The 23,759-nt window shown below is 41.3% G+C and overlaps 1 protein-coding gene across 1 annotated transcript in view; it reads right to left on the minus strand.

The window, feature by feature from the left end:
- Positions 1-6,967: 6,967 nt before the first annotated feature.
- cep350 (centrosomal protein 350) overlaps positions 6,968-23,759 on the minus strand; it is a gene marked incomplete at its 5' end in the record, with an annotated part of 39,289 nt that continues 22,497 nt past the window's right edge. The window contains 16 exons of the mRNA XM_042704170.1: positions 6,968-8,381; positions 8,582-8,704; positions 8,844-8,990; positions 10,246-10,722; positions 12,175-14,006; positions 14,153-14,223; positions 14,314-14,444; positions 14,586-14,746; positions 15,690-15,742; positions 15,785-15,927; positions 17,207-17,376; positions 18,845-19,014; positions 20,079-20,230; positions 20,639-20,779; positions 21,586-21,673; positions 23,114-23,310. Coding sequence (XP_042560104.1) covers positions 8,214-8,381; positions 8,582-8,704; positions 8,844-8,990; positions 10,246-10,722; positions 12,175-14,006; positions 14,153-14,223; positions 14,314-14,444; positions 14,586-14,746; positions 15,690-15,742; positions 15,785-15,927; positions 17,207-17,376; positions 18,845-19,014; positions 20,079-20,230; positions 20,639-20,779; positions 21,586-21,673; positions 23,114-23,310 — 4,224 coding nt within the window. The remainder of the gene's footprint in view (positions 8,382-8,581; positions 8,705-8,843; positions 8,991-10,245; positions 10,723-12,174; positions 14,007-14,152; positions 14,224-14,313; positions 14,445-14,585; positions 14,747-15,689; positions 15,743-15,784; positions 15,928-17,206; positions 17,377-18,844; positions 19,015-20,078; positions 20,231-20,638; positions 20,780-21,585; positions 21,674-23,113; positions 23,311-23,759) is intronic.

Below are 23,759 nucleotides of genomic sequence, written 5' to 3' on the forward strand. Positions count from 1 at the left end.
AAGCCTGAAAGGGCTGATTAGGGGGCTGTTCCTATAAATGTTTGCTCCACCTGGGAAGTTCCCAGTGGAAAAGCCTCAGGAAAATGGTTTTCAGCTTTAGAGCCTGTCCTGAGGGGTTCTGTCATGACTGCAACTGAAACTCATTGCTCCCCTCTCCTTTCTAATGGACTCTTCTACTCATCTTGTCATGTCAATGGTCTTCACCTATTCCTTGTCTGCCAGTGTATTTAAACTTCTCTTTTCATTGTGAAGATTTGTGTTCTGGTTTATTCAGACTTTTGTCTGGCCCTTTTTACTATGATTCATGAATCATCATTGATTGATTATTTGGATTTTGACTTTGGATTGGGATGTCTAATGACATCTGACTCTATCTAATTATGTGCTCTGTTCTAGTCATATTAAAACATGACACTAAAACCACCCTTTGGCTCAAACATACTTTATTTGTTTATTTCATTATAGGAGTGTGGGTTGTCTTCAAGGCAAATTGTCAAAAATAGCTGTCACTTGAAAAAAATAAATGTGAAAGAAGATCAAATATAATACTGTGTGAATCTGTGAGTATCTGGAATGATCTAAGGTCTCTGATGATCTCATTCAGAAGAAGGCCCTTCCGATAGTGTTTACATTCGAATAGCTTTTTTTGCTTTCATCATTTCTATCACTTCTGCCAAAGCCTTCAGTCTCTCCTCCTCCAGTCTCCGAATCAGCTCGGCTTTCTTTTTTTCTTCAACCATCTTCTTTTTCTCCTTCTCCATTGTGTCCCGGTCCATTTCCAATCTTTTTACCTCGTTGGCTTTTCCTTTTTTCAGCCTCTTTGTTTCTTTTTCTTGTGTCTTTTGCCTTTTTCTTTTGCTTCCTCATGGTCTCCATTGCTGAATTAGAACCATCATCTAGCTGATGCCTGCCCTTGTCTAATTAGAGGATTTTAAAAGAGAATTTGTACCTCAGTGCAAAAACAAGCCATCTTACAATATCTCTTTTGAACACCATTTGAACACAAGTTTCTACAGTGTTAATCACTGGAGGTGTAATAGTGATAACTTTGCAGAGTTGAACAGGAAACTGAAATTCACCAGCGGGCTGAGAATGTTTTACATCTAGTTCATACTGAATATAAACACAACTCAACAACAACATTCTAACAACAACAAGTGAAACTACCTTGTAATGTTGGTGAAGGTTTTGACGTCACCTTTTCCACAATGGGAGAGAGGTGATCTGTGTAAGAATAAAATAAAGGTTAATACACTGTACACGTTTCATAGGCATAGTTTTGTCAAATCAGATTTGTCAATTAGTACCTCCTTGTAAAGGTGACTTCAGTAGAATATTCTCTGAATTTGCATGTGTTGTCTTTTCAGGCTTCATCATAGGTTCTTTATAGACAATGAAAATGGTTAAATAATAACAAAAAATAGCCATGGTAATCTTCAGGTCAAAGTAGTCCAGGGATTCTCATAGACATATCTACTGTACATATCTGTTAAAAGCACACATACCTTTATTCCTGACTTTCTTTCCTTCTTTTTCACATTCTTCAGGGACTCTCAAGACTTTATCATCAGACTCTAACTTTTCTGCAGAGGAGGGATGTCCTTTCACCATTTCTCTCCCAACTTCCTCCTTTACCCTCCTCCTCTCCTCTTCTTCCAGAGCACTCATACTCTTCTCTTCCAGTCTCCTTGACATATTGGCGTTCTCATGTTCTGCATCCACCATCTTTATCTCTTCTTTCATTCTTTCTCTGCCCATATTTAACTTCATTGCCTCTTGCTCCTGTTTTGTGTTATGCCCCTGGCTGTTTTCTTGAACTCTCTTCTCTTGTTCCTCCACCCTCAATATTTCTGCCTTCATATCACCATCCGTCTGTTCCTTTGCCATGTCTGTTTGGGTCATTAAACAAGGTGAAGGGGTTTAGATGATTTAATGTATAAACAATAAATAAATACTACTTTACATAAGAAATATAACAAAATGAAATAAAAAGGAAAAAAGAAGTGCAGAAATGTAACTGCTGTAATTGCAAGTTACGCACTAGTCGAAGTGCCAGTTAGGACGGGAAGTGCTCTCTGAAGAGTTGGGTCTTCAAAAACTTCTTAAAGGTAGAGAGGGACGCCCCTGCTCTGGTAGTGCTGGGTAGTTCATTCCACCAACGTGGAACTACAAATGAGAATAGTCTGGACTGCCGTACTTGCACAGACGGCAGTGCCAAACGACGCTCACTAGAAGAGCGCAGCATCCTGGGTGTAACATTTGCCCTTACAAGAGCATTTAGGTAGGTGGGAGCAGAACCATCAAGCACTCTGTAGGCAAGCATAAGTGACTTGAACTTAATGCGAGCAGCTACAGGCAGCCAGTGGAGGTCAATGAGTAGCGGGGTGACGTGTGCCCTCTTCGGTTGGTTGAACACCAGACGCGCAGCCGCGTTCTGGATCATCTGTAGTGGTTTCACCACGCAAGCCGGCAGGCCCGTTAGGAGGGCGTTGCAGTAATCAAGGCGGGAATTCACCAATGTTTGCACCAGCAGCTGGGTGGCATACTGGGTTAGGTATGGCCTGATTTTGCGGATGTTGAATAGCGCAAAGCGTCAGGACCTAGAGACAGAGGCAATGTGGTCCGTGAAAGTCAGTTGGTCATCAATAATGACCCAGAGGTTTCTTGCTGTTTTGGATGGAACAAGAGACAAGGAGTCAATGTTGATGCTGATGTTGTGGTGGATGGCCTGTTTGGCTGGAAAGACCATCAGTTCCGTTTTGGCCAGGTTCAGCTGAAGGTGGTGGTTTTTCATCCATGTGGATATATCAGCAAGACAGTCCGAGATCCGCGCCGAGACAGTGGTGTCCTCAGGAGGGAAAGACAGAAACAGTTGAGTATCATCGGCATAGCAATGATAGGAAAAACCATGCGAGCGGATGATAGGGCCCAGCGAAGTGGTGTAAATGGCAAAGAGAAGTGGTCCCATCACCGAGCCTTGGGGCACCCCTGTGGTAAGGTGGTGAGGTACAGACAGCTGACCTTGCCATGACGCATTGAACGAGCGCCCAGTGAGGTACGATTCAAACCAGGAGTGCGCCTTGCCAGAAATGCCCATACTTGACAGTATGGACAGAAGGATGCGGTGGTTGACTGTATCAAACGCAGCTGATAAATCAAGCAGGACGAGAGCTGAGGATTGAGCTGCTGCTCTAGCTGTTTTCAAGGCCTCTGTCACAGACAACAGGGCTGTTTCGGTGGAGTGACCACTTTTGAATCCAGACTGGTTTGGATCGAGGAGATTGTTCCTTGATAGGAACTCTGTGACCTGTTTGGAAGCTGCCCTCTCAATGGTTTTTGATAGGAGCGTGAGAAGTGAGACCGGTCGATAGTTTTCTACCTGAGTGGGATCGAGAGACGGCTTCTTGAGCAGCGGTGTTACCCGAGCCACTTTAAATGAAGAAGGGAATGTTCCAGAATTAAATGAAGCATTAATCACCTGTGTTATTGCCGGTAAGACGGCAGGCGATATGGCTTGAAGGATATTGGATGGGATGGGGTCCAGCGGGCATGTAGTTGGACGGCTACCTGTTAGGATTTTGGAGACCTCACTCTCGCTGAGAGGGGTGAAAGAAGGAAATGATAGTTTGATACAAGTTTGGCTCATCCAATTATTTATTTGCTCTAAACATTGACAGAATGAGCCTGTTGGGCTGTAGTCATCTGTTGAGAGAGACAGACAGACATCACCTTGTGTCATCTGCATAACTATGCTAATCAATGATGTTGTTCTGTAGAAGATGGCCCCAAGGCAGCATATACAGACTGAACCAGAAGAGGTAAGAGAACTGATACCTGGGACTGAAATACCTCGTAAAGCCAGAACTGAATTTGACCTGATTAAATCAGTGTTCAGCCCTAGGCCATATGAACACTTTCACAAGAGCCGCTTCTGTACTGTGGTGAGGTTGGAAGCCTGATTAAAGACCACTTGAGTTTAAAAAATAATTTTGCTAAGTTGATTGGAAGTTGACAGTTTTGTCAATTATTTGCCAAAAGGAAGATTTGAGACAGATTTGAGGCATCCGTAGTTTTTAAGAGTGGCTAAATGGAAGCTGTTTCTAGGGACTCTGGGGAAGTACCTGATAGCAGTGAGCCATCAACTATTTGCAGATCTGCAAATCAGAGAGTTCAAATTGTTTTGAAAAGGGAGACGGCAGTGTATTGAGATAAAATATTGATTCAACATAGTGTACTGTTTCCTCTTGAATTTTTTGGTCTCTTGTATTAAATTGTGACATGGTAGTCAAATTATTTCTAGGTGGTCGTGGAGATGGCATAGTTATTCATTACACTCTGTGGAAAGGATGTGTTGGTCTATCTGTTTTTGGGTGGTTTGGTTTTTGCTTGTTAAACACGACAAAAAGAGTGTGGGTATTGTTGATGTTCCTGTTAATCATCTAAGAGAAATGTAGCTGTCTAACCCGGCATAACTTATAGTTAAAACTAGGAAAGCTTTGTTTATAGATGACGTCCTAGTGGATTTGAAGCTTACTTTTAATTTTTTGGAAAAGCTGCAGTTAATTTTACTTTACTTTTAAAGCACACGGGCTGGCATCAAACTACACTGAAGATCTTTTAAGTCTCTATGTCCCTAGGTCTGCTGCGCAAGGGCTTTTGGCTGTTCCAGAGTGGAGACTACAAACTAAAGGTGAACGATCTTCTTTAAGGGAACCTCGATTCTGGAAGAACCTCCCACTCAACATCAAATCCGCACACAACCTTTCAATTGATGGTTTGTTATTTTATGCTTTGTTCTTATATGTTCTGTACATATTTTTAATGTCTGTTCATATATTAATTGTGTTGATTATTTATTGTCTACATTTATTTATTAATGTTATGCTTGTTTTATCTATTGTATTTATTTCATGTTTAGTTTATCAATTGTATTGTATTGATGTTTTATGGGTGCGCTTTTCATATTTGTGTTGGCCTATGTAAATAAAGTATTATTATTATTATTATTATCAGAATATTTTATAGAACCCACCTCCTGACATTTATTAGTTTTATTTCTGTCTCATATTCCCTTGGCTACAGGTCGACTTAAGTTAAAGTAAATGTAAAGTGGTTCACTGTCGTGGAGACAATTCTCACAGTCTTTTCTGGTTTCTCAGATGCCTCCTTGTATATAGATGTTTTCACTCACGCAGTTTAAAAGGTACACGCCCATGGCTCATATTAAATACTGCTTGTCATTATTACAGCGGAAATGACAGGTTTCATCAGGAAATGTTCATGGGGAAAATTAAATAAATGTGATTGATGTGGCCGAACACAGTTGACCAATTTGGGTGGGCAGAGCAATAATTTGGGTGGGCATTGCCCAAATTATAAAGGCTATTAAGTAATCCATAAATACTTTAAAAAAATGATAGCATACATGCCACGGTATTTGCCACTTGGATGGGGGCCCCAGCAAAAAATCCCCCTTGGGCTATAAGGGCTATAACCAGCTGGCATCCAGTGGCTAGTTGGCATAGGGACATCAGGGCTAACCAGCTGGCATCCAGTGGCTAGTTAGCATAGGGACATCACAGGACAGTCTACTTATCTGGCTAGCTTGATGGAAGGACAGACTAGTAAAGAGTGTGAATTGCAAGGGTATTGTTTGAATAGATTTGTCTCATGATCTATTTATTCACAATTTGTGTAGCTGAACTGCCATGGAATGAATGCTGCTGCACCCAAACCTGTGTGTGTGTGTGTGTGTAATCGTAGGGTTGGGAAGGTTACTTACTACGTTGTATCCTGTAGCATTTGAGCTCAGTCGTACCAAGTTGATGCAAAAGCATCTGTATGTATTTTGTGTATAGTCTCAGTTTAGATATTGTTTTCACAAAAATAGGCTGGATGTTTAATGAATACTCATACCTGCTTCTTAATGCGGTCATATACTCAACTCATGAATAGGATTATTGAGTGTTGAGTGATGGTTTGTCACAGGACCCTTTGTGTTCTTAATCCTGATTACCTCAATGAATAATTCCATTACTGTTGTGGTTGACTTGCTCATAACTCAAGTGCACTTCATGCTGTAAATCCACTGTCTTTCTTGAAAAGAAAAGACATTGAGAGATGAACATAATCAAGCACATCCAGCTGTTGATAGGATCCACTACTAACCTCTGGATTTACCTGGATTTGTAACCAAATATTGATTTAAAACCTCCATCTCTGCCCTGGCAGATTTTATGGCTAAAAATGTAGACTGACATTGAAGTCGACAGGGGCTCAGGCCTGCAAACGTCTTTAATGCCAAGCTCAAGTCGTTGCTATGGACACATCCAATGCAACACTCAGCCGCCAAAGCTGGAAATATGTACATTTATGATGAAAGTGTGGAACCTGCATTTTATGAGACTTTTATAAAAGGCAGTTTCGGCTCTGCATCCCATTATCCAGGTGCTTGGCTTACAGTACATGACACACAATATGACTGTTTGAATTAGATGTGTTTGTGTGTTGTGTCATAGTATATGATGCCCATCTCAATATATATAAAGGCCACCAAAATGATGTAGCCAAACAGTCATTTCAAACACCAGAAGTAACAACTGTCAACAACAGCTTTGAATTATGGGTAACTGCACCACTGAAGGCTGGTAAAGTATTCTGTGGACTCTGACAGTCTGCAGGAGGTCCGTACGAGAGCCCTTGCAGACTTGTTTAATTGAGAAAATCAGACAGCCTTTGGCCCTTGAGGATTTAATGTGAACACATGCAAAGTCAGTGAGTCTGCAAGTCCTCTGATGGCCAGAGATCCAGTTTGGTCAAAAGCCTTCAAAATCCTTATTGGAGCCCTGAGTTCAGGGTTGAAAGTTCAAATGTCACTGTTGTACTCATTCCTACCCAAATGTAGCCTACATGTCTCCATGGTCGAGGCCATCTGGATACCCCAAAAGAGAAACACAATAGAGTGGCATTCAAGAAATCCACTTTATTTACATTTTCAAAAAATATTTTGTGAAACAATTTACATATCCAAGACAATATATTTATATTATGTGTATATTATATATGTGTGTGTGTGTGTCTAATGCAGTAAAAGAACAAGTTTGTACATTTCAAGTGGTGTGCAGCTGTATATTTTCATACAACTGAACTTTTCAACAACTTTTCATACAATTTTCATAACTCCATTTCAGAGAGAAAGGTTCAAACCTCTACAGGTGACATTTCTTTTATGAACACAGTATACAATTAAGGACTGATCCGATTTGAATGAGAACAAGTGCAGCATCTCAGGATATTGTCCAAGGTCGTCTAAATGCTTACATAATACAGAATTATTGTATTATGTATGTATACACAACAGCACACGGCTTAAGTTCCCAAATTATTCATAAAAAAGAGAAGCCCTTGATCACCATTGTTTCTACAGTATACAAAAACACCCCCCTAACTCCTGCCTTGTGTGCAGTTCAACCACATTAGCTGTACCACCAGGACAGGGGCCTGTTCTAACAGTAACATTACCTAGGTTTTAACAATTCCACATTTTATACAGGTAAATAGATCAATACAGTTGAAAAATCTAGACATAATTACACCAGTGATGGGCAGAAATCAAAATCAGCTGACATGAGACCACTGAACACAAGAGAGCTGTTTTAAAGGCTAAGGTTTTAGAGGTTAATGACAATGTCACCAGACCTAATTAAATGATAATAATGACATTTAGGCTGATGTCGTGTTTCTCCTGTTTCCTTTTTAATCAGGAGAAAAACTCAAGAGACTGTTAGGGAGAGTTCACATTGTAAGAAAGAGATGTGACGTTTTGGCTTGAGATATTTCATAGATTAACGTTTTGACAGCCCCTTTCTAAAACCTCTCCATCTCCTCACTTAACTTATAAATGATAAATAAATCACTCCATGGACTTCAAAACGTTAACAGCCCCTTTTCCCTCTCATGTTAAAAGTTCATGTGATGTTTTGTCTTCTGATGATTACATAAATCTTAAGTGTGCTGTTGAACATCAGTATAATTTCAAGAATCATTTGGTCTGTTTTGGTGTAATAAAGCCAACTACACACTGAAGATTGAAAGACCAGGTCAGGTTAACATCGTTTTTGTTTATCTGTGGCCAAAGGACCTAGAACCTTGTCCACAGACGGGACATTGATCTGGAAGGAGACATGAAGTGTTCTTCTAAGGACGTGTGGATATCAGGAGGACATGGCTCTGATGGACCTCCTCTCCTGAATTTGGGACAACACATCCTCCGTGTCCTTTAACAAGGCATCAAAAACGCCATCCGCCAGCTGCATCTTCACATACAGCTCATCTTCGTCATAGTTCACCCACTGCGACTCCTCCTCATGCAGCTCCTGAACCTAAGAGAAGGACAGAACAGGGAACTCAAAACTTACTTTAAAGAAGCAGGAAGATTTTCTTCAAGTGAGCTAACTGGCTAAAAGCCAACAGACTTGCCTTTCAAAAATGAATTTGAAACTAGTTCCACACAAACACATTCCTCCAAACTGGTCAAACCTGCATCATCTGCCTGATGCCTCTCTATGATGACATGTCTTACCAGTATGTGATCAACTCGGTCACGCTTTTTCCTGCCAAACTTCAGCATCTTCTGCCAGTCGGTCTTCTGGTTGTGCTCCCTCTTCAAGTTATACAACTTCAACACCTCTTCTGTGAGAAAAGACTGGAACAAAAACACATTAAATAACATTTTAACACATAAGGGGTTCAAATCATGTCAGAATCGTAATAAATGATCTGACTATGACCAAATGTCTTGTCCTGGCGGCGGAGAGCTCTCTACACCAACATGTCCAACTGACCTGAACTGTTTGGATGTCCTCTGTGCATTTGACTCCATGAAAGTGGGACGACTTGATGCGCTGAGGCTTCTTCCATTGAGGCTGTTCTGCATTATGATCCTTGGCAAATACGTCCTTGATGACCTCCCACGATAAATCAAATACAGCCTGAAAAACAGATGCAATTCACTGTAAAACTGCTGATTTGGTCTCAGAGTAACTCTTAGAACTGTGGTCCATGTCCATGAATCCATTTGGTGAGGTTTTCTTCACTGCACTTTTACAATCCATAATTGTATTATTAGTAGAAAGCATTTCACATGTAGGGGAAAGACAGTTTCCTCTAAACCTTGAGCTCTCAGATCTGAGTCTCAAATGATCAAAGTAATGCCATGGCTGTAAAGCATGTTAAGAAGACAGAGAAACACCTTTATCCCTATGTTGTATACAATCCATATGGCAAAACATGTTTTATGTCTGGTAGTCCTGGCAGACTGCTAATTTCAGATTGTCTGGTTATGAAGCAAACCTCCAAACACCCATTAAAGGCAGTCTGTGATTATGCCAAAAAGTTGATGATATTTGGGCTCCACAGCCAATCAAATCACACCCCTCCCTTCTGTGCTTCTGAAGCAACGTGCTGATTGGCTGGATTTGTTTATGGCTCAGTCCGAGCCATAAAGTCCAGGCGACTTCCACCTTTTTTTAATTTTTTTTTTAAATATCACGGCATGTTGGTCGCGATCACAAGTACCTGAATGTAGCCACAGACTCCTGGGGCTAACAGATGCCTCCCAATAAACAGGCCTGTAAACTGCTCATCTAGGTATGTAGGATGAGTTTGGAACTTCGTATACTAATTGACTTAAAGGTACTCTTTAAGTTATACTTTAACGTCATCACCCAAATCCCCTCAGACGTGAGGAAATGATTAGACCGACAGTATAGGACGATGGTGGATTTTGATTTCATCAACATATACCACCACCGCAGGTTCAAATTAGAAAGAAAAAATCACAATAATGTAGAACTCATCTTTTCATACATTTTTGAAATAACCTCCTCAGTGTGACATAACTTGCCCTGGCAGTTTATTGAATTTAAAAAGGGTATTTTTCATCAAATGAAGGACCAGATCTACTAATACTTAATAACAGCACATACTCTTTTTGGGTATTAACCCTCTGGAGCTGGGTTACAGGGCTGGTTAGAGTGCATTTAGGTGATACTTAATTGTGGCGCACAAATGCAGCTTCACCACATCCTGGCAACATGTGGAGACTTGGATAAAGCAGCATTATTGAACCATTAGCTTTCACAATGGCAAAGGAGGTGAGTAGAGTTTCTAATCCAAGTGACAAAATACACAAACTGAAAAAAAGGATTTCTTTTCCAAATGCCTCTGGTTGTGGATGGACTTTACCTGTTTGTAGCTTTGCTTGCAGTAAGTGTCCTGGTCCTCAGTCTCGGGTTCCCCTCCTAAGAACCCAACAGAAGCCTGGGGTCTGGGGGATCCAGCCAGTGGTTTACCCGTTCCCAATCTGCACTTGTCCCAGATCTCCTGAGTGGCAGCGTACACAAGCTTCTCCATCTCTAGCACGCCGTGAGGCACAATCATGACGGGTCTCTCAGGGGTTCTGTTGGCTTGAAGAGGCAGCTCTGGCCTGGGAGGAGTCTTCACCTGCTCACCTGGTGCTGAGCTCAGAGTACCTGGAATACCTCCCTCCTGCCACAGGTGGAGCTGTTTCTGTCTTAGCTCTTTCCTAGAACTAAGACCGAAATCCTCTTCAAACCAATCTGGTTCTTCTCCTAGAGCATCCAACAGTTCTCGGCTAAGTTCCAGCTCAGCCAAACGTTTAGCCAATTCCAATTGCCCAGATGCATCCAACACAGGACTCTCCTATAGCAGAAAGACCAACAATTAAGGCACGAAACACTTACTCTGAACATACTGAGATACTAACTAGATCTCTTACGTCAGACAGATAAAATAGATTTAACATAATTAAATAGATTCCTATCCCTACTGGTCTCAGGCACATCAATCCCCCCTTTTGAGTTGGGTTCTACTCCAGGTTTCTTCCTGTTACAAAGAGATTTTTCCATGTCCACCGTTACCAGTGACCTTTCTCTTGGGGGTTAAAGACTTGGGATTGGGCTCCGGTCTTGAGACAATGCAATGGCGCTATATGAATAAATCAAACTGAGTTGATATATGACTATGGCTCTGTCTCCATCTCTGGGGCTGGACTGGAAACGTGGCCCAATTCACTCTCAATTCGGTTCTGGAGTGGGCCGGGCCCAATCAGGGCTGACCTACTGACTTTTGCAATGGAATACAATGCAACAATAAAACTGGAGAAATATAAAAACATATAGGTAGCATTATTTTAGATTGCCTAGCAACAAAAATGACTTGCCTTGTATTTGTAAAGAAAAACTATCTATGGGTAAATCAAAACTATCTATGGGTAAATCAAACCCTCGCAAAACAATCAAGGACACGGTTTCCAACAATTCCATGACATGATTATATTCTGTTTTAATTCCTTTTTACGCGTCCTTACCCAACCATTGCTAAGCACTTGTGTTCTTGGTTTGCAAATGTCCTTGATATTATAACTCCTAACCAAAACAGTAAACTGGGGCTCGTCACTAGTGCTCAAGTTGGAGGAAGAGACTCGGGCTGGCCCCGGTCTGTAGTGGAAAAGACTCGGGCTGGCCCCGGTCTGTAGTGGAAAAGACTCGGGCTGGCCACGGTCTGTAGTGGAAAAGACTCGGGCTGGCCCCGGTCTGTAGTGGAAAAGACTCGGGCTGGCCCCGGTCTGTAGTGGAAAAGACTCGGGCTGGCCCCGGTCTGTAGTGGAAAAGACTCGGGCTGGCCCCGGTCTGTAGTGGAAAAGACTCGGGCTGGCCCCGGTCTGTAGTGGAAAAGACTCGGGCTGGCCCCGGTCTGTAGTGGAAAAAGGGCATTAGTGTTTTTTATTACAACAATGATGTCAGAAAACTCACTTGGAACTGTCAAACCCTTTGGAATGAATGATATGCTGACTACAAGCCTACCCAGCTCATTCAGCCTGAAAACCCTTTGGAATGAATGATATGCTGACTACAAGCCTACCCAGCTCATTCAGTCTGTCAAACCCTTTGGAATGAATGATATGCTGACTACAAGCCTACCCAGCTCATTCAGTCTGAAAAGCACCTTCCATGTACAGCTGAAGGACATGAGCTGTGTTCAGAAACTGTGTGTGAGCTGTGTTCTGTGTTTGAAATCATAAAGAAACCTTGTATGCAATTTGAATAACTTCTATCTCCCTTCGTCCCACTCACTGAATCTCTAGTTACTCACCTGTTGGTTGTAAAGTTCTGGTGATGTTATATCCTCTTCCTCGTCATCAAAGTAAGGAAACGTATCCATCTTTATGGTTGCTGAAGGCATGTGTGTCTCTGTAAAGCAGCTATAATCATCTTTCTTCAAATTGGCATCCTGTATCTTCTTTTCTTTAGCTTTTTGTATCTGTTGGTATTGCTCCACGTTGACTGACACAAAGTTCTTGAAGAGCTGATCTGCAAATGTGCCGAAGCTTTCCTTCTCATAAGGCTTTGAAACATCAGACTTTTCATCAGTAGAGATCTCGGTATCTGAGACACCCTTCTCATTGTCTACTGAGTCAAGGAGAGCAGAAGGCTCCGCTTCCTGAGCCTGGTCTTTCAAGTTGAACTTCCCCATGGCAGACAGAAGGACATTTTGGTTATCCGTGGAAGCACGATCCAGGTTTATAGCTCTGCTTTCTACACTGATTAATGAGCACTTCTCATCTTTGGAGTGATCAATAATGAGGTCAGAGTTAGTCAGTGTCACAGAGTCTTTCTCTAACGTGGTTTGCTTGTTTTGCAGTTCACAAGATCCATCGGTTTGATCAAAGTGGCCTTTGTCTCCGGTGTAAAACAGTTGATCAGATTTTTGGCCGCCATCAACTTCATGGCTTTGTTGCTGCAATTGATCCTTTGAGCCGTCAAACAAAGAGTCTTTGCGTGACGCGTCTTCAAAGAAAGAGTCCTCGTCATCGGTGGTTTCAACATCATCATTACAAACCCCTGGCAGGTGAGAAATATGATTGGGAGAAACAAAGACACCGTGGGCTGGTTTGCATTCAAAGTACACCACACCATCACAGGTTCCATTATTATCTCCTTCTGATTGGTCAAGCTCCACTCCAGCCCAGAACCCCTTGGCAAAACTAGTTTGGCCTTTGAACCTTAAAACACCGAGCTGAAGATTCCTTACAAGGACTTTATCCCCGATGCTGAAAGCATCCATTTTGTCCACCGCTGACAAGACCTGTGAATTAGAAGTAGATGACTCTGTGGACATTTTAGAGATGAAGTCCTCTTCTCTGTCCTGATCTAAAGATTTCGCAGTTTGGCTGTTGAGGTCGAACAGATGATTAGAGTGGATGTCACTAATTAATTCTGATTTTGAGGTAAACTCTTCACCAATTTCATCCTCGCTACTATTTCTTACAGACTTGTGACATGACATTCCTTGCTCTTCTAGAGTGGAGAGCATAGAATTTCTGCCCAAAGCCACGAGGGAGGACTCGGCCAGGGACTCAAAATCATCATTATAACCATCAGCTGGGGGAGATGATGCCTTGGTCTGGCCCCAGGTTTTCTGCTCCGTTGAGGCCATTTGATTTGGTAAGTAGGATGTGGTTTTAACATCATCTGCACCATCGTTAACGCCATCCTCAGACCTCGGTTTAGAAGCACCACTCTGGCCATTTTCTCTGCGGGACTCTTCAGCCAGGTCCTTGCTGCTCAGTGAAGGCACCTCAGGCTCTGCAACAACCTCCAGATGGAGAAGGACATCCGAGAGATGATCTGAGTGGTGAGCGTAGGAGTGCTCACTCTTGGATTTTTCAGACTTCAAAGAGTCGATCTCAACAGTTGACTCTGCTCTCTGGTGAGAGCCAAGGTTTGCACTGGCAGATTGTACTGTGGATAATGCATTCAAAGATGTCTGCCTATGGTGAGGCTCAGGTGACACCAGATTCTTTGGACTATTAGAGTGGTCTGGACTTCCTAAAACTGGTGTTGGAGTCACAGTGGGGGGATCTTCATCAGACAAACCCTCCTCGTGGCCCGAGCCCGACTGGCATCCATATGAGGTTACAACGGCTGCAATTAGGAACAAGACAAAAAAAACCATAATTGGACAGATGCACAAAGATAAAATTAAGAGTTAACTACACATGAAAAAGTCAACACAGTACATGCAATACAGGCCATACATTTTTTTTTAAAGAAAAGTATCTTTAACATACCACTATTATCTTGAAAATCTGAGATGGTCTTGTCAGTTTCCTGAGACTTTAAGTTGTTGCTTGCTTCTGATCTGAGGTAGGGAGAATGCAAGGAAACTTAAGACAAAATACATCAATTTTTACCAATTAAATGAATATGGCATACATCTTAAGAAACTGACCTCTGGGGTGGAGATGGTTTGATTCTTGGTTTTTCTGTTGTAAGCTTCTTGATATCTGGTTTAGTTGTCAATGTGCTTTCGAGGTCTTCACTTAACTCTGTTTTGGTCTTCTTAATGAAGTCATTATATGACTTAAAGGTTAAAAGACAAGACAAAATAATAGTATACTGATAAATAACATGATTAACAAGTGTCAAATAAGCACACAGAAACTATGATTGAGGAAGTATGCATAGATATAACTCCAGAGAATCCCGTGAAGGACTACACACCTCTAGCTGTTTCAGTAGATTGGCCTCCTGAGCCTTCAGGCGCTCTCTCTGCCGTTTCTTCTGTTCTTTCTTCAGCTGGTGCACAACAGTTTTGCGCTTTCTCAGTTCCTCCTTCAGAGCCCAGATCCGGCTCTCAATACTGCTCTGATCTGATGTTGACTCTAAAAAAATCATATATATATATATATGTTATCATTTTGAAGAGACTGTAACATCAGCTAGTTATCATGTCATGCAAATGGAATTTTGCCTTTCAAATCAAATCAGAAGTTAACACGCAAATCTCCTAGTGTGACAGCTGTAAATATTTACGCTAGTTTATCCTCAGCTAGTTGTAGTTCTTGAATTTGTACTTAAATATCATATTACTCTTCATTGTCCTTAGAACCAAAAACTTGGCAACATCATCCTCCTAACTATTTCCTTCGTATATCTCATCATGGCACGCATGTTGAGTGGACAAAAGCACTGTTCCATCTCCAACTTCTACTTTCAAATGGTTGTCTCAAAATAAAAGAGTTATGCTTCACATGGATGGCATTTGGTTTTATTGCACAAGCGACAATCCTTTGTAAACACATCCTCCCAAAAATAATATTTAATCATTGTTAAGATTCTGTTGACCATTAGAGACAGAAAACATAAACACCTGCATCAAAATTGTCACCACCTTAGTTATATAATTTTTTTTACAAAAGTACAAAGAATAACATTTGATCCACATTAAAAGTAGTATTTTATTACTAGACATGAGTCCCCATTCATTTTTAATCTTTTTTTTTTTAATTCCCAATTTTGAAGATTTAATATAGAGAAGCTTTGAAACTATTTCTATTTCTGGTGAAGGGAAAAGCAACTAGTATTTCCCGCTGCGCATCGGGGTCCTGTTCGTCCCGCCGGGATTTATTTTTCGATAATGACCGCCGTATGTATCCCTTACATAATATCTAACTACAAAACAATACAAATCAAATGTAGAAACACATTGTATTTGTTGTAGAACTTAACTTTGTATGCTAACAAAATATGTGCATGCTAAAGAAAAAAAACAGATTAATGTTATGTTTAGAGAACCTATAATGTTAAAACAAATCCTTGACTCACTTTTCCCAGATGAGATCTGATCACTAGTCCTGTGGTCAGTAGAGTAGATCTGCCTCACGCTGCCCCCACTGCTGCCCTCCAGGTGCTGGGACTGCCTCACGCTGCCCTCCAGGTGCTGGGACTGCCTCACGCTGCCCTCCAGGTGCTGGGACTGCCTCACGCTGCCGTCCAGGTGCTGGGACTGCCCCACGCTACCCTCCAGGTGCTGGGACAGGCTAGACGTTTCCCCTGAAGGAGACTAGTGCAGATAAAGGATAGGACACAGGGGAAGGTTATGATGATACACTTTAATCCCACATTAAGACAGCATCCCAAATGTCCAACATACCACTTTCTCAAATGTACACACATACAGTATTAACACATTAGGTGTGAAAGCTAAACAGAGCAATCAGCAATCTTGCCTACAAGCAGAGCAGCAGCAGCAGCAAGCATAAACATATCAGAGGATAACACATATTAGCACACATGCTCTATATGTACATGATACATGATTCCAAGCAACACAGAAGAATGTATATACATGAAATCTACAGAATAGTGAATAAAAAAGGGAGAAAGCCAGCCCTCAAAGTATTGGTTGTTGAGCAGCTTAGTGGGTCCTATTCTGTCCTGATAAGGTTAAAGGATAACTATAAGCACTAAACTATGTCAATGATGGCATTTGTTTCTATTATGGGTAAATAGGCTGACATACAGTATGAATTACAAGCACAGTATAATTAGTGCATATGTATTCAACCTTGTAAGAGTCATTTTCACTCTTGCGTGTTGTTTTAGAGAGGAACCACCATAAGAAGCAATTTGTTGTAACAAGATAAGTTTTACTGGTAGATGCTGGTACAATACAACTCGCTCAACAGAAGATCAAGTACAGTCAAGCAAGCTGGAGAATGCATTCTGATCTGATACAGGCGATGCTCAAACTTTTAAGGCCTAATCCTGTGATGTCACTCTGGTCCCCTGGGCCGCCCATCTATCGATCGATCTTAAGATTGTGACATACTGTCTCGTCCACTCTGTACATAGTAATAACACATGATTCTTGTGGTATTTTCCACTTACAGAACTTCTGTTTTTAATCTGCTGACACATCTCAAGGTCTGAAAGCTTTCCCTTATCTGCGCCACAGCCTTATGATTTACTTTTTCGCTGCCCTTTCTCACAGCCCTCTATCCCAATTTTAACTTGCTTTCTCGTCTGACTTTACATTTCCCACGTGAATTTAACTTGCTGTTTCTGACTGATGTTTTCATTTGATATACTTCATTTGATATATTTGATTTGATTTGATAAATTTGATGAATTCAAATGTATCTTACAACCTGAAACAGAAAGTTTGGGTAGAAGAGGGGCAGGAGTCCTCTTGAGGACGGGAATGTTGGGTAGAATGACGGTACGACGGTAAGACTTTGCCATGTTCAGAAAATTGGCTCCTATTCCCACATGACGCCAATACGGCATATTATCATCAAAATAATGGCTTTCAGTGTAAGTGGGAATGACCTATAACTTACCAGGATTCTTTCAGAGATATCAGACTCCTGGGACGAGGCAACACCTGCTTGCGGACTGCTGTGTTGACTTTGGGACGCTTCAGAATGCCCAGTCAGCTTCTCAGGCAAGGGAAGGTCGGAGGGTCCACTGTACATTGACAGATCTGCCGATGCATCCGGCTCGACAGCATCTGTGAGGAGAGAAATATTGGAGTGAAGAACTGGGTGAAACATTATCTGTAACCATTTTTTATTTAAAGCAACATTGTGTTACGATTGTATCTTTAAATAACAGCTTCAATCTAGAGATGTATTTCCACACAGAAGTGTGAATGCAGTAGTTGGCCGTTGCATCCAGTAACCTATACATTTATGTGGAGGCTAAGACTTCACCTTACAAAAGAAAAGGTTTGACTCTCCTACCACCTGTTGGATGAGCAATAAATATCATCTATAATAAATATAAATAATAATAAATAAATATCATCGCAGGGGAGTCATTCTCTAGCAGCAATGACCCACTCACATTCTGACACACATAGGCAGACAACACACATCCTGCTAAAACATGAATCAGTCAGTGTTCAAAATGAGTTGAGTTCTTTGTGCGCAATGCACCTTAACGAGATCTAGGAAGAACTTAACCGCTCAAAAACCTTAATCTAATGGTTGCAATTGCCACTGCAAGCATGTCAAAAGATTATCGTACTATGGTACTAGGTTCCCAGGGGATCAACTAACAATTAGACCTAAATGTTCCCGAACCACACCATAACAATGAATAAATGGTTTTCACTGTGAGTGCGAATGGGGTATTTTTGTGTGTGTGTGTCTGTGTGTGTGTGTGTGTGTGTGTGTGTGTGTGGGGAGGGGGTGTAGTATTTTTGCTTGAAATGCCCACCCCTACTTCATACCACTTAAATGGCTAGTAGCACTCACACCACAACTACATGGCATGACATAACATTCAATAAACTGCAGTTAAAGTAACACTATGGAGTTTCTGGAGCCGCCAGGTAGGGGGCTACTTTCTGCTGGACTATTCAGTAACTTATTTGCTGTCTTGCTTTGTCTTGTGTTGCACTTGCTTGATGTTTGACTGTGTTAGGAAAGTTGTTTACCTGCTAGTTTGTCATAAACAAAGTAAGCACATTTCAACAGGTTTCGCTAACTTACTAACTATCTCGTTAGCGATGTTAGCAAGCTTGTTATAACACGCTTGGACATTGATGCTAGTAATAAGTGCTCTCGCGTCGGCTTCTTTGTAATGTTATTGTGATCGCTATGTTGGCTAGCTTGCCAACAACTTTCCTACCACAGGTAAACATCAAGCAAGTGCAACACAAGACAAAGCAAGACAGCAAATAAGTTACTGAATAGTCCAGCAGAAAGTAGCCCCCTACCTGGCGGCTCCTGAAGCTCTATAGTTTAGTAAATACACAGGTTTGTTTTGTATACGGTTTATATACGGTGCAGTTCATAGTCGGGAAAATACGGTATATCCGGATCTAGTTGAAATACATCCCATCTGGGCCACATCTGGGCCATTTTCAAAACTAGTGACCAAATATGTTCAATTAAAGCATCAAACCATTCCAGAGCTGTTTATTCCCCATGTCCAAGGGTTGTGGAGAATATCAGTAGGTGAAGTGCACACACCTTTATGGTGTGGGGTGACTTCAGGCATATCATTATCCCAGGCAGCCACGGCCTGCCTCTCCATCCTGCGGATCTCTCTCTCCTCAGAGTCCAGACGCTGCTTCCACTGCAGGAGCTCCTCTGCGTAGCTGCGCCGCTGCTTCAGCTGCTGCTCTCTCTTCGTCAGGAACCTGAGGAACCGCAGGAGGAAAGAAGAATCATTAAACAAACCATTATATGTATGCAAGTACAGGAGCCATGTTTTACCACTTCAGCCTGCTCAGCGTAACATGTACATTAATATTTGATAATACCTGACTAGCGCTTAACTTGCACTTCAGCAGTTACATTCCTGCACTTCTTTTTCCTTTTTTCTAGGTCGTTGTTTTCTAATTCTCATGTAAAGTAGTATTTATTGTTACACCATGTTTTTTATTGCTCTTGGCTTGACTGTTGTCTCCCTTGTACGTCGCTTTGGACAAAAGCGTCTGCTAAATGACTAAATGTAAATGTAAATGTAATATTGCCAATGAACTTTAGTATTCACCTGTTTCATAGAATTATTCAAATTAAAGTTTGTTATATTTGTGAGAAATATATTTTGGTTAGTAATTAGAAAATATGTAGAGCTTTATCATCTATCATTATTTATTCATTATTATGACCTATTACCAATGTTTTTGGTGCCATTGGCCTGTGTGCTTGTTTGCCAGCAGGCTTATGCAAAAAACTACCAGGCCGATGTTCATGAATCTTGGTGGAGGGGTGTAGCATGGGCCAAGGAAGAACCCTTTAAATGTTGGAGCTGATTTGAATCACAGGGGTGGATCCAAAAATCATTTTCACTTTCGTTAACACGGCTAGATAAGGCATTTGGCCTTTGGTGGAGGAAGTGCCCTTCACATCACCACCAAGTCGTAACAGAAAGGCAGGGTAGGAAATTTACATATTTTTTTAGGGGGCAATTTTTGCCCCCACTGACTGAAATCCAGGGGCATTTAAAATAAAATTGGGGGCACTTTTTGAAACTTGTGAAATAACATCTAAAAAAAAAAATCTAAAACATTTTATGGCAACTGGACCGGGTCATATAGGCTACGATGTTTTTGATAAGTTCATTAAATTATTATTAGAGGAAATTATGGGGGCATTTTTTGCCCCTCTCCTAGTGATATCAGGGGCAAAATTATATTTCTTAGGGGCAGTTTTGCCCTTTGCCCTCGTGTATTTCCGACGCTGAGAAAGGTGATCTTACTTGTCATCCATGTGGCAGTGCATCTTCTTCAGCATGATGCTGCTGGTCTCACTCCCCGACACAGAGACTGGAGAGGCGCTGCGTGAGTTGGCATCAGTCATGGTCACATTGGAAGGGGCAGCCTCCTCTGTGGTCTCAAAGCTGGAGGACTCCTGGGGTGGACGTCAAGAGACAAACACATTTCAGTTCAGGTTTTTAAAGATCTTGGTGACTTATGACTGAGCTAGCTGTGAGACAAACACATTTCAGTTCAGGCTTTTAAAGATCTTGGTGACTTATGACTGAGCTAGCTGTGAGACAAACACATTTCAGTTCAGGCTTTTAAAGATCTTGGTGACTTATGACGGAGCTAGTTGTGAGACAAACACATTTCAGTTCAGGCTTTTAAAGATCTTGGTGACTTATGACGGAGCTAGCTGTGAGACAAACACATTTCAGTTCAGGCTTTTAAAGATCTTGGTGACTTATGACTGAGCTAGCTGTGAGACAAACACATTTCAGTTCAGGCTTTTAAAGATCTTGGTGACTTATGACCTGAGCTAGTTGCAGTGAATACTGACCAGATGGCAAGCACTCTTTAAGCGCTCTCGTAGTCTATGGGTGGTGGAGTGCATGCGCTCAATCTCCTCCTGTTGTTGCAGCAGCAGTCGTCTCTCCTTACGTGCCGCTTTATTGGCCTCCTGAAGTCTCTTAATCTCGGCCTAATCACATAGAAAGGGAGCGAAACAAGACGTCACATTACACGCTTTTCACTGGAAAGAGTAGCTTGTTAAAGACAGCTGAGCTATGTGGCTTCAAGATAGAACCAGGTAAGACATTTAATTTCAAGGGATTACATTTCCCTCAGTAAGGCAAGGGTCTGCACTTAATCAATGTCTTACGGAACATGAGAAGACTACTGAGATGTGAAGTGGAATGCCAGATCCAAATGAATAAGCATACTTGAGTAACAGCATACGACTAAACAAGATTATCATCAAACCGATGGAACAACTAAAGACAACAAATCCTATACATCAGTAAAACATGGTTTGGATGAACAGAAGTGAAGTGAGTTAGCCTACAGGGTCACTGTTTTAAGGTTGCTAGTATTCATGCTAGTACCCTTTATATAAAACAAACCCAGAAAAGGCCTAGGCCGATGATGTTTGCAATAGATCATGCCTGACTCGAAGAAATCAAACAGAGAACTTCAACTTCAACACACAATAAACAGAGTCATGCATGCCACCAACAACACTATTGAACCCAACATTTATCAGTGCTAATTGGAATGACCCCCCCGCTACTGTGTGCACATCATACCTTTAACTGAAATCACTAAGAAATAAACATACTGTAAAAAGTAGTCATGGTGTGTGATAACACATACTAAATAAGTGACAAACTCTCTTGTGTGGTATGAAAAAACTAAAAGGTTTCAGCCACTCTGTCGGTTGTCAGTCTGTCTGTTCTATGGTCATTACAATTGAGATATTTTGAAACAAATTGAAACCAAAACTCTTACCTGCTCCTGCTGCAGCTTCAGTAACAACACTCTCTGCTTCTTCCTGATCGGTGGCATCTTGTCATCTTCTCCTTTATCCCGGAGACGTCTGGAGAATACATGTTTGCTTTTAGCAGCGGCTTGCTCAAAGGTTACTCGCCGCTAGAGATCACAAACCCACAAATAAACTCAGGGGAAATCTTGGAGGATGTTTTCTAAAGGGTTAGGAATAGGTGTCCATTCTGACTTGGCTGACAGGCATAAAGCTGAGAAATATCGATCACAAATGAGTAACGCATAACTACTACCAGAAAGTGCAACAGTCATTACACAACGTATAGTCTATGCTGTTAAATGGCTAATATAGACCCATATATTCAGCATACATATGATATGGATTACTAGGGGTGGGAATCTCTTGGCACCTCACGATTCGATTCGATTCCGAGGTCAACGATTCGATTCTAAACCGATTATCGATTCTACACCGATTATCGATTCTAAACCGATTATCGATTATCAATTCTAAACCGATAACACGATTATCGATGCATGTCGATTTTTAAAACATCTGAGTTTGATACTCAGAGTCTCAAATCACTTCCTACTTTGTGTTTGATAATTAAAGAAAATCAACAGATGAATTACCTTCTCTATTTTTTATTAGAGAAAAAGCTTTCCCTTGTCACAATTATGACTTTCAATGAACAATGCAATAATCGATGCAGTTTGCATTTCAACACAAAATGAATGTGTAAAAAAAAAAAAAAAAAAAAAAAATAATAATTTTTTTATTTTTTTTATTAAAAATCGTTTATGAACTTTTCTGAATCGAGACAGAATCGTTCTAGAGAGAATCGAGAGAAATCGAAAAATCGATTTTTTTTCCCCACCCCTATGGATTACTATATGGCCACCGTCACACAAAAGCCAAAAATAGGTTATTTAGGGGTTACATAGCTGTACACACCCTTAGCCTAATACTTGGTTGCTGCACCTTTGGTAGTGATTACCGCTTCAAGGCATCTTGGGAAAGAAGCTACGAGCTTGGCACAGCTCCATCGTGAACACAAAGATGTGTCACTGCACAGCTTCAAGGCATCTTGAGAAAGAAGCTACGAGCTTGGCAGCGCTCCATCGTGAACACAAAGATGTGTCACTGCACAGCTTCAAGGCATCTTGAGAAAGAAGCTACGAGCTTGGCAGCGCTCCATCGTGAACACAAAGATGTGTCACTGCACAGCTTCAAGGCATCTTGGGAAAGAAGCTACGAGCTTGGCACAGCTCCATCATGAACACAAAGATGTGTCACTGCACAACTGTGCCGGGGGATAAGACTTGTCTCTCACCTCACCTTGTCAAAGGCTTTTTATTATTTCTGACATCTTAGAGTGCTTCACACAACAGTGTTAATATTAGTACTGTGCTCTACCTCTGTTTACAATACAAATTTCTAGCTAATATTTTAAGGTAATATAACGAAGAGTGAACAACATGCACATGATGACAAAATCCTAAATAAAAGAAAAGTGTGTAATATTTTCCATGCCTTTTGAGGTGTTCCAGCCATGCCAGCTCTGCTCGAGTCTTGTCCTTCAGTGCCCGCTGGCGGAGCTGCAGCAGAGAGCTCTGGTGCTGGGCACGCACCTCCTCCTCCTTCATGTACTGCCGCACCATGTCCATGGTGAACCTGGAGAAGTTGTTCTGCCCACTGGAGAACGGGATACTGTGGTCTGGCTGAAGCACCTGCCAAGGCATAGCATAGCGTGAGAAGCATAGATGAACAAGTATATTTATTAGATTAGATTTAGATTAGATTCAACTTTATTGTCATTGCACAGAGTACAAGTACTGAGGCAACGAAATGCAGTTAGCATCTAACCAGAAGTGCAAAGCAGAAGAGTGCAGAGTATGTGCAAAGGGTAATATAAATATAGATAAATAGGGTATATACAGTATATTTATCTGCCTGACACCCATACCAGATCAGGGTCATTTGCACTCAGACACAACACTCAGCAACTAAGGCCCAAAGCAATTAAATGAGTGATTATGAATAATGTCTTTATTACACTGACGGATATTATGAATAATGTCTTTATTACACTGACGGATATTATGAATAATGTCTTTATTACACTGACGGATATTATGAATAATGTCTTTATTACACTGACGGATATTAAGAATAATGT

This window comes from Clupea harengus, unplaced genomic scaffold (assembly GCF_900700415.2).
Source record: "Clupea harengus unplaced genomic scaffold, Ch_v2.0.2, whole genome shotgun sequence".
Classification (NCBI taxonomy): Eukaryota; Metazoa; Chordata; class Actinopteri; order Clupeiformes; family Clupeidae; genus Clupea; species Clupea harengus.